The sequence below is a fragment of the Oncorhynchus mykiss genome, chromosome 5, assembly GCF_057628025.1.
Source record: "Oncorhynchus mykiss isolate SJ-2025 chromosome 5, ASM5762802v1, whole genome shotgun sequence".
NCBI lineage: Eukaryota > Metazoa > Chordata > Actinopteri > Salmoniformes > Salmonidae > Oncorhynchus > Oncorhynchus mykiss.
The window spans coordinates 76,911,373-76,923,734 of NC_143026.1; the positions used below are offsets into that span (position 1 = coordinate 76,911,373).

Here is a 12,362-nt window from a genome sequence, read left to right on the forward strand (position 1 = left end):
TTTTCCCTCCCCACTCATACCACTCCCAGACAGTCCTAACAAAATTCTTGCTCATGAAATTGCTATTTTGCTAATAATATATCTTTGTATCTTTTTTGACCATTTTAATTTAAAACAATCACGGTAAGGTACTTCATTGTTACCTAGAAATGATTTTATATTGAGATGAAAATGGCTGCATTTGACCTTTACAGCTTAAATTACAGTGCATTTATGTAAAAAATAGTAATAATAGGAATAGTATTGAGTTTAAAAATGTATAATTGGTGGAATGCTGTGGAATTAAAAATATGTATATATTTTGAGATCTGGCAGCCGACTCCCGTAGTACTTCCACGGACGGCACTTTGAGAACCCTTGCCATAGTGAATAGGCCCTGGGGACGATACTGAACCACCCATGCTCACTGAGAAATGTCTGCCACAAAGATATGACCTGAACCACCCATGCTCACTGAGAAATGTCTGCCACAAAGATATGACCTGAACCACCCATGCTCACTGAGAAATGTCTGCCACAAAGATATGACCTGAACCACCCATGCTCACTGAGAAATGTCTGCCACAAAGATATGACCTGAACCACCCATGCTCACTGAGAAATGTCTGCCACAAAGATATGACCTGAACCACCCATGCTCACTGAGAAATGTCTGCCACAAAGATATGACCTCAACCACCCATGCTCACTGAGAAATGTCTGCCACAAAGATATGACCTGAACCACCCATGCTCACTGAGAAATGTCTGCCACAAAGATATGACCTGAACCACCCATGCTCACTGAGAAATGTCTGCCACAAAGATATGACCTGAACCACCCATGCTCACTGAGAAATGTCTGCCACAAAGATATGACCTGAACCACCCATGCTCACTGAGAAATGTCTGCCACAAAGATATGACCTGAACCACCTAGTGGGAAGCGTCACTGAGAACCAAAATAACTAGAATAGAGCATTGCCCAATAATGTCGCTACCATGGTGTTGTCATGTTGTGTTGCTACCATGCTGTGTTGTCATGTGTTGCTGCCTTGCTATATTGTTGTCTTAGGTCTCTCTTTATGTAGTGTTGTGTTGTCTCTTGTTGTGATATGTGTTTTGTCCTATATTGATATTGTATTTATTTATTTATTTTAATCCCAGGCCCCCGTCTCCGCAGGAGGCCTTTTGGTTGGCCGTCATTGTAAATACGAATTTGTTCTTAACTGACTTGCTTAGTTAAATAAAGGTTAAATAAAAATTTAAAATTTTATTCACCGGCTTCGGCAGCCAATAGAAGGTCATTACTGTCTTTCAATAAAGCCGTTTCCATGCTGTGAACTGAGTGGAAGAACGACTGGAATTTTTCAAATAAGTTGTTCATACTCAAACGAGCCAACAATTGCTTGAAAACAACGTTTCTAAAATCTTGGATAAAAAAGGAAGCTTAGGATAGGTCTAGAATTATTCAGTGAGGAGGGGACTAGAAAGAGATTTTTAAGGAGGTTGGACCAGAGCAGTTTTCAAATAGGCTGGAACAGAGCCAGAGGTCAGGGAACTATTTACTATAGACATAATGTTGGGGATGACAGTAGGCATAACATCTTTTAGTAGTCTAGTGTAGTGTGTATTGGAGTTCAGACTATCCTATCAGAGTGAGAGGAAGGGAGTGAGAGAGAAAGAGGGAGATACAGACAGAAGAAGAGAAAGGATACTCACTAGTGTCTCAGGCAAACTTGTCACCTGTTTTTCTACCTATGTTTAGTGCCATTTAACCTGTGAAGTCTACCTGTCTGCCTGGGCCTGTGTCTGTCTAAATCAAATCAAATCAAATCAAATGTATTTATATAGCCCTTCGTACATCAGTTGATATCTCAAAGTGCTGTACAGAAACCCGGCCTAAAACCCCAAACAGCAAGCAATGCAGGTGTAGAAGCACGGTCTAGTTTGTGTATGAGACCAGGAGCTCCTTTAGACTTTTGACTAGCAGACTTTCTAATCAAATGAGATGCATTCACTCACTCTGATTATTGAGTTCTTCCGACTGACTCCCCACTCTTCCACTGGCTCTATTAAAAGTGTGTGTTTACTCTTGTGTTTTGGCCTGTGGGCTTTTACCTCCTCAACAAACAGAGTCTGCCAGTCTGTTTTAGGAGAGCTAGGAAGGAGTGTAAACAGCCAGCTTGTCATGTGAAAATTCATGACTGTGTGTGTGTAGACACATTGTGTGGTCCTGGTCCAGACCCAATTACTCACACACACACACACACACACACACACACACACACACACACACACACACACACACACACACACACACACACACACACCAGTACCAGAACCAGCTGTTGAATTATGAATGGACTGATGGGACAGAGCTCTATCACAATACTGAAACAGCAGACAGGTCACATTAGGACATAGAGGATGATACTCACACACTGTCACACCCTGGCCATAGTTTGCTTTGTATGTTTCTATGTTTTGTTTGGTCAGGGTGTGATCTGAGTGGGCATTCTATGTTGGATGTCTTGTTTGTCTGTTTCTGTGTTTGGGCCTGATATGGTTCTCAATCAGAGGCAGGTGTTAGTCATTGTCTCTGATTGGGAACCATATTTAGGTAGCCTGTTTTGTGTTGGGTTTTTGTGGGTGATTGTTCCTGTATTTGTGTTTGCACCAGATAGGGCTGTGTTTTTTTTCTTTCTTTCTCCCACATTTCTTGGTTTTGTTAGTCTATTCATGTATAGTTTCTTTATTAAAGAACCATGAATAGTAACCACGCTGGGTTTTGGTCCGCCTCTCCTTCGACACAAGAAAACCGTTACACACACTCAGGCCAGGATTCAATCAAAGGCACATTATAGGCCAGTGCACTGCACTGCAGGCAATTTCCCTGACGTCCGCAGAGATCACATACAAGGTAAACACTGCAGAAGTCGGATGAAGTGTAAAGTACTTTTTAAAGTCAAGTACCATGCACGTGTCTACAACACACATTTGATTGAATCCCCGCGCCAGTCAATACAGTATCTTTGTCAGGACAGTGTTAAATGGGCAGCGCAGTGAAAAACGTGATTATGATATGTCCTCACTATGAGGTCGAAATAACTCTCTGAAAAGTATGATTATAGCAGAGTTTAATTGTGCCCTATTGTTATTTCGTATCAGTGTAACATTCTGTCCTTCAGTTCATAAGGACATCACACTGTGTCACTTGGCTAAGCAGGACTTTTCTAATCCTTCTCATGTTTTTTTGAAGAGGACAACTGATATTTATTGATAAAGAAAATGCAGTGGCTGCCTGCCTGCTGCTGGCTCAAATTAAAGAATAGATTAAATATACAATAAAACAGATGATTAACTTCAGTCAGTGGAATTACCTCCCTCTCACTACAGAAGATGTGTTACAATCAAAAAGCAGATAATACATTAACTTTCATCCTTCTCAGAGGAAGTTATCAAAAAACAAATGTGTTCTCTTCCTCTTCTCTTAGTCTGGTTGATAGATAGGATAGCTAGGTAAACCGGTTTATTCTTTGGTTCACTTCATTATTCCCTTTGAAGGACATAAAATACAATAAAGTCAACAAAGAGAAGATGAACACAGAGGCTTTGAGATGGTTACACCAAATGTATTACGTATTAAGACCTAGATTCCCTTACAGAGAAAAACACTTGAATAAATAAGTGTTTCAATTAGTAATGACGTCTGTATGTCTTGATCTGATTAACTGTTTACATACGTGGGCCTGGATTCAATCAGATCAAGTGTAAAACAGCATTGACCGACATACGCAGGGCAGATGTGTAACTGCGGTATGAGCTGATATATCGGTGAGTGGCTGTTGGTGTGTCACAAACCACTCCCTTCCTTATTAGCTTCTCCCTACTGCGTTAGAAGTTCAAAACAGAGCAAGAAAGTGTAGGCTCTATCCATGTTAGAAATAATGACTCTCAAACATCAAACCATTGATGTTAGGTTAATGCAATGTTTTCATGTTCATTTGGAAGGGGGATTTATGCCTATCAGTCTAATTCGGCTGCATTAACTTCTATGCAGCTACATAGAATTTGTTGGATTATAGTCGGGTGTGGTTTAGTTGCATCTAGTGTATTGTCCGCGATAAGGCAATTTTGTATTATTATTTAACTAGGCAAGTCAGTTAAGAACAAAATCTTATTTATAATCACAGCCTACCCCAGCCAATTGTGCACCACCCTATGGGACTCCCAATCACAGCCAGATGTGATACAGCCTGGATTTGAACCAAGGACTGTAGTGACACCTCTTGTGCTGAAATGCAGTGTTTTAGACTGCTGCACCACTTGGGAGCCCAATGCAATGAGCCACTTGTGGATTTGACAGCTCTAGCCAATGGTTGGAACCGGTTCAGGGAACAGAACCGAAAACTGGAAAATAATGACATTATTTGAAGAACCGAACCCAAACCGAAAACGAAAGTGATCTATACTGTTTCGGAACAGAACAGTATTTTGAACCAGTTAATGTTATATTACGTCCCAGGAATTTTTTTCAGACCCACAAAAATCCCAACAAAGCGCTCTGTCACTGAGAAACTTATTCCAGCATCTGCCTACCAGCTGGAAATCTTTGCCAGTGGGTGTGCGTGTGTGTGTAGACTAATTGCCCCTCTATTTTGCTTCTCGTACTGTAGCCTACTGATGACATTACAAGCGTAATACTGAAATTAGGGAGAGATGTTAAATTAGAGAAGAATGGATACTTTATTTTGCTGGTGGGAAGAGTGGAATGGACCAATTTTATGTTGTTGATTCTAATCAAAACGAAACGGTTGGAGTTTCACCTCCGACAACACCAAAATAACGCTATGCAGATGTCAATCTGATTGAATCTAGTGCCAAGATCTGCATAAAGTGACTGTAAATAAATCACTTAATCTAATTGACATATTAATTAGTGTTGTTACACAGGTCGCACATGGCTGCCAGAGGATGTTAGACCCTCACACATGCATGCACGTATGCACACAGACACACACGCTGGTGCTGCATTCCATTTTTGAGATACACCACCGGATCCTATCAGAAAAGGTATGCAGCATTTGAAGGCAATAGAAAAATGACACAAATGCAATTTATGACACTTTGTGCAAGAGAGGATGTATGCAAATCCATGGACATCAAATGAGGTCTGACAATATTGTAATGGCTATTGGTGGAAGAAGGTGAGGACCAAGGTGCAGCGTGGTACGTGTTCATCTTTTATTAATGGAACTGAACACTGATTAACAAAGAGAACAACCAAAACAGTTCTGTCTGGTGCAGACACAAAAACAGAAAGCAACTACCCACAAAACTCAGGTGGGAAAAGGCTACCTAAGTATGGTTCTCAATCAGAGACAACGATAGACAGCTGCCTCTGATTGAGAACCACACCCGGCCAAACAACAAAGAAATCCAAAACATAGAAAATGAACATAGAATGCCCACCCTAGTCACAACCTGGCCTAACCAAAATAGAGAATAAAAACCTCTCTATGGCCAGGGCGTGACAAATATACATAATTTATTGTAGCCTCTTTATTTTGCTTCTCCATAGAACTTTCAGAGAACAGGGACAGGAGATAGATATTAGGTTCAAGCCAGGGTCCTGATTAGATTTGGTAGTATAGCTTTCACCAGTTCCTCCGCATACAAGAAACATGTGCCAAACAGTACAGCACAGAAAGGGTATACAAGAAAATAAGCCACATTTTGCAATATGTGGGAACCATGGTGTGTGTGAATGGAATGTATTTTTTAGCCCAATAAATCTCCTCTAGCAAAATGCATTAAAAAGGCAGAGCCATAAAAAGACAAAGACAAATGACTGCTCCCTTGAAAACAATCTTAAGATTTGATCAAAGTATTTGGGACTCATTTCAGGAAACTAGGTGTATGTTGTGCATCACTACTTCACAGAAGACGCATTTGAACGTAACCTTTTTTTTAACAAAATGTGTTTTTTGGCATAAATGCCTTCAGGAACATGTCAACTTTCACGTGCCTTAATAATACATTTGTATGCCATCTGTAAATACGAATACAGTTGTTCAATTATGAACAGCCATGATTGGCTGAGATAATGAGATAATGGATGGGCTGGACATGCCAAGAGATGAGTTTGGATTGGTCTGCCATGTAGCACACTTCTGTCTATAACATGAGCTGGTCAGTATGTGTAGGCAATCATTTCTAACGCTGCTTTTTTGAAAGATATCACATAGTAGAATTGCAAAAGTGTTGCTCTCCACTTTCCGGAGGACTGAGTTTTGAAATCAGTGGAATGCCCGATGGAATTAGAATATGATAGCTAAGGATATGGAGAAAATTCAGCCGTTTGATTGTAAATATGCAGAGGGAGTCAAAAACAGAACACACAGAAGGCTGTTGTGTAAAACACCTGTCTCTTGATTACATCTTCAAACTAAGGGAAACCATGGCATCAGTGGCAGAGAGGGAGAAGAGTCCATCCATGTATACGGACGGGTAAGATAGTCTAGTTAGTTACATTTTCAGATTTGATCAGAAAGTCATTTTAATTTCAAGTTAGCTAGCTAACGTTAGCTGACTGGCTCGTTAGCTAACGTTACGTGTATTATCTGTGTGGTAATATTATTAGTATCTCAGAGCCATTTGCATTGCTAGTTATAGCCTATTGTTAGCTAGCTAACATTGAACCTGGTTGGTTAGCTACTTGCAGATTCATGAAGGGTAGTAACGTTATGAGTTGGAATTATAGTTCATTGTTTAGCTAGCTAGCTAGATGTATAAACAAAATACTTTACAATCCAAGTAACCATTTCACAACACCTTCTGTTTCCTGTGCATGTGACAAATAAACGTTTATTTTATATAGTATATATTTACCAGAGACGGTAAAGTGAAGAACATGACCTGCACAAATGTCAAATTAGGCTATAACGTATCCAAGTTCTAAAATGCTCTGGTAGAGTGCTGCTTTTATTTCCTCACACTCACAATCGTAAGCTATTTTTCTGTAATTGGCTTGCTATTAACTTGGAAATAATGATATTGTCGTGAGTTTATTTTCCTGTAATAATGAAGACAAATGAGCTAAAGCGAAGACGTTGTCATCTTTATGATATGGTCATTACTTGAACTGGCTAGCCAGCTAACTTAACATTAGCTAGCTAGCGAACAAGCTAATAAACAAAACAAAACATTATTTAAAAAGTTGCTTTTAGTTCCCTGGTTTGCTAGATTGACATATACTAAATTCATTTTTAAACAGGTGGGTTAATTGGTGTTAAAATACACTAGTTATGCTATTTTGGACCACCAGGCTGCTGATGTCATGCAGCCTGTATTTTTCTGTTTATACTTTTTCATAACAACAATGAGGATATGAACAATGCTGAAGGGCTCTCCAATAGGTTAACCAAAACATTCAAGGGCCATTTTCTCAAAAGTGAGGTTACAAGTTTATCAAGTTTCAAAGCAGAATTACTTTCCCATTGCTCCTTAACTGTAGTGTAAGATATACCATTTTCTAGCTCTGTCTTTACTTTTATCCAATGTAAAAACATAAGACAGACTCGAGCCAGTCGGTCACATTTGCCATGTAATTTCTGCCTCTGCTCTTAATCGTCATTCTGCATGAAGGGAAACATAACATGGGTGATTGCAAAGAAAAATCAAATTATATTTGATGGACGTCTCTAAACTTTCCAGTGTCCTAAATTCAGCAGAACAGGCTGTCACAGTGGCACTTTTGAATGTGACACAAGTTGCCATGGTTATGTGTGAGGGTAAGAAGTAATACAATAGGAGACAGATGTAGGATCTTAATCTGAGCCAGTTTGATACAGCAGGAAAATATTCCTGCAGCAACAGGAAATGTGAAATATTATGTGGATTATAATTACAGTTGCAATATTTTTGGGGGGTACCATACCAAATTCACATAGAAATGTGAGTTACAGATCTGTCATTCTCATTGAAAGCAATCTAGGAAGTGGTAGATCTGTTCAATATGCGTTATTTCTATGCTTCCCATTCTTAAGTTTAGTTTTTAAGTCTTTTACTTTCATTTTGGTAGACCAGCTTCAAACAGCGGAAAATAATCTATTTTTGGTTATTGAAAATGGTACAATAATTCTCTACACTGTACTTGCTTGTTGTTACGTCCGTCGTTCGAATGAGACCAAGGTGCAGCGTGGTAGGCGTACATTTTAAATTTATTAAATGAACACCAACAAAAAAACAAGAAAGATAAACGACACGTTAAGTAATGTAGCGCTCACACAGCAACTAACAAAAAAAAGGTCCCTCAACAAAAATGGCTGCCTAAGTATGATTCCCAATCAGAGACAATGATAGACAGCTGCCTCTGATTGGGAACCATACTCGGCCAAAAACAAAGAAATAGACAACATAGAATGCCCACCCCAGATCACACCCTGACCTAACCAAATAGAGAAATAAAGGTCAGGGCGTGACACTTGTTTTGTCACATAAACTGAAATTTGAATTTTGCAACCAGGAAATGGTGAAGCGATTTCTGCATAGTGCATCTTTAATGTACATTTTTGTAGGGGTTGCTATATTTTTGGTTAGGGCAAATCAAGGCTGACATTTTAAAGTGGAAATTACAAATGTTAGAAGCATTTTTAAACCTCGAAAACATTACAAGTTTGTATTTCCTGCCATGCAGCAACATTTTTCAGCAATAAAAAAAGTGATCAAATTAAGATACTACATATGTATGGCCCGATATAGACAGGAAAGCTTCTGGAAAGAGAGAAGAGCGCTAAGTTCTCTCCGTTTCGTCCATAAGTTACAGGCACAAGGAGTCATATTTCATTTTTTAAAACTTTATATTTTCCAGTAGCAAGAGTAACTATTTCCCCAATGTTAAAAAACAGAGAATCATAAAACAATAAAATCTAAATAAATCAAAAACAACCATTTAAATCACAGATTTGTTGTAACACATGGTGACCCAAATGTATTACAAATAATGAATAGAAAAACTGTTCCAGTGAAAGGTCTTCATCAGAACGGTCCATATCTCTCAAAATACACCACAAAGCTTCTTTCTCTCTCTTACAGTCACACACATCCACATCATTGTTGCTCATTATAGCTTTCCTTCATTCAACAGCGGAGTAGTGAAATTATATTGACCATCTTGTAGAATACAAAACTTAAAACAATAACTACAATTATGAATAAATCAATCATAACAAATCAAATGCACAGTATGTGATATCATTCCATTTCAATCAAATATCTTTACAACTAGCTAAATAGAAACATTTTCTACGATATTTATGACTAAATTGTATTTCAAAATAAATCACTTTCATTCATTTCTTAATAAGATGTGAAACGATTTTCATATACAGAGACGTTATAAAGGTGTAGTAAAAATATTTCCACAAATGTACAGTATTTTCCTTCACATTTCAAGATCTGATATAACTTAAGTGGTCAGCATAGTATTGATACAGATAAGCTATGTGTTGATGCTGTAAAATGTAGCTTTATAAGCAACTGTCCTCTTTAGTGTTCTCATTTAGAAATAACAATATAACGCCAACACCCGTCTAGACTCTACAAACAATGATTGATTCATTTAAAAATATATCAATTATTGCTTTAGTTTACATCATGATTAGGTTGCCTTATCAAACAGATGATCTAATAACACATTGACATACATATAGCCTTTCCAACATCCAATCACACAAATCCATGTTTTTAGTCACAGACGTTTTCAGCCAGGTCCCATGACCCACGGTTTGGAAAACACTCGGTTGATACAATAGGCTAAGAACAATCTGGATGTAAATACTCCCAATGGTATCAAACTTCATGTTGTTGCCTGCAGTCTCCCCCCCCCCCCCCCCCCCCTCTCTCTCTCTCTCTCTCTCTCTCTCTCTCCAGTCTCAGTGTCTGGCTACTACATTCCAGAAATACTGGGTCCAGACTAATATTCTGTGTGCTGACTGACGGAAGCACAGATCCACATACACCCCACCCAGGATAACTAAGCATTGTCTATTAGAGTAGTAGTTCCCCTGACACACTGATCTACGGTCAGTTTTGTGAAACACTGGTTAAAGTCTCATTAATCTCAATCTGTGATAGGAGCATAAAAGGGCTGTGATAGTGGATTCTATCTGTTTGTTCATCTCAGGAAGGAGTGGATGAGAGGGGAAGAGAAGGGGTAGATGAGTACAGTGGTGAGGAGCCTGTAAGTGAGAATAGCAGCCCCAGACAAAACCTCCTTTCTCTGGGAGAGACCTGCCTTACATTCCCCTCATTCTGTCCTACTATGTGTGTTTGTGATATATTTTTTCCAACTTTTTTTGTTGCAGAATGACCATTACTTCTAATCAAATTACAAAATAAAGATGACACATAAAAAGGAAATAAAACAACAGGACTGTGAGTGGCACTACTAAAACAATGACCGTCGATCAACAAACATAAACCAGACACATACACAGGCGAAACAAACCCAATCGCACGTCTCCCACAATACATGTCTCCACTTGAAGGGTGAGAATGAGGATCACAACAGTGGGCGTATAAAAACAGAGAAAGAGCTTGTGGTGTTGAATCATATTAATCAGTGTTTATGTCGTGTTCACTGGCGTACCAGACACCCCCGTAATCCACGCAAGACCTTGCGAGGTGGCCCCGCAAAACTGTGTTATGCTACTGGTTATGTTCACTTTTGTTTTCATATTTAGCGCTGACGGTTTGACATTTTCTGAGGGGCAACAATTATAAAAGATCATAAAAAATACATTCTGTCTCAGCATGAAAGGGTACTATGACATTCCAAATTATTTATTTGAAATCTAGATATCTAGAATCCTTGGGTATAAATCTTCCTTCAGCATTATCTTCTAAGATTAACACTATAAAACATGACTTAAAACAAGGTTATAAAACAATGTTTGGCAGACCAGGAGGTTTTGGTTCTCTTGAAAAGATTCTAAGCCACTGTGGTCTGTCCCTTCATGATGCTAAAATAGATACTCCTTCCCGGTCTGTCTTGTTCTCTCTACCTCTCTCACACATACCCTTCCTTAATACACTCCTCTACCACTATATCCAACTCCCACTCACATACAAACACACAACATCACAATCTATATCCCTGTGCCCTAACCCAAGTCTAGGGTCTAGTCAAAAACATCCTCTCTCCCTCTTATTTTCTCGCACACACAATTTCTGTCTTCTCTCCCTCTGCCAAGTCCTCACCACATCACTGTCTGTGTGTATGTATCCATGTATGTGTGTATGTTTGTATGTATGTGGTGTGTGTGTGTTTATGTGTGTCTCTACTCAAAAGAGAGCAGGTCGGGGTGTTGTTCAAGCTCCTCTGTGTCTGTAACTGATGATCCTCTCATACAGAGGGAGCCATTCTCCATCAGCCCATCCTCACTCACACTCAGACTGATCCTGTATGGAGCCTTCAGAGGGGTGGAGGCCAGCCTCGTGTCCACTCCCGGTGCCTTCTGCCTGGGCTCTGACGTCTTCGACCTGTGGGGGTCCGGGTGGTCCTTATGGATGAGGTCTGGGACAGAGAGCTGGAGCTGAATCTGGGTCTTCTCTGGCTCTCTCCTCTCTTCCGTCTCATCCCCTTCCACTCCATCCATCTTACTACTTCCATTTCTCTCCATCTCCACCACCTCATCCTCCTCTTTCCTCTCGCTGTCCAGAGGGCCAGTCAGTCCGGTGAATCCATCTCTCCCTCCATCATTCTCTCCATCCCTCTCTCCCTGGGGTGGGGTATGCTCCTTGCTAATGAGGGGGGTCTTGTCAGGGGAGGAGAGGGAGTGATCAGGGGTCTCAGGGGGAGTGGTGACGACAGGGTCAGATGAGATCATCATGTCCTGGGTGGTCTTCAGGGCGCGAGGAAGACGCTTCTTACCGGGGGGAGGAGGGTCCAGACGAGGGAAGGAGTCCAGAGAGGTATGACTGGAGGGATAGAGAAGAGAACTGTGTCAATCTTTGTGTGTTTCTGTGTCTGTTTAGTAGACAGGGGAGAGAGAAGATGCACATACTGTACATCCGTTTTAGCTTTGCAGTTTAGCTATGAACAAAGCCTAATACGTTGCCTGAACCTGAAATGAATGACTCATTTGTTCAATCCCCCCCCCCCCCCCCCCCCTCCTCATGCTGTGAGATTGTGTGTGTTTGTTGACTGTGTGTTTATATTATCAGTGGAATATTTCTCTATCTGTCCCCCATAAATGAGCATATTGCCATGGTGATGACTTATCATTGCCATAGTAATAAGAAGTAAGTCACAGCAAAGAATACCAGTCATTTATGACTAGTCTGTCTGTACGTGACTTACCACTCACTGTCGCTGAC

General features: G+C 40.0%; 1 protein-coding gene across 1 annotated transcript in view; it reads right to left on the reverse strand.

Annotated features, from left to right (window-relative positions):
- Positions 1-5,205: 5,205 nt before the first annotated feature.
- The window catches only part of LOC110524577 (carboxyl-terminal PDZ ligand of neuronal nitric oxide synthase protein), a 166,569-nt gene continuing 159,412 nt past the window's right edge, over positions 5,206-12,362 (reverse strand). Inside the window, exon 12 of the mRNA XM_036978424.2 lies at positions 5,206-11,963. Coding sequence (XP_036834319.2) covers positions 11,324-11,963 — 640 coding nt within the window. The 3' untranslated portion in view covers positions 5,206-11,323. The remainder of the gene's footprint in view (positions 11,964-12,362) is intronic.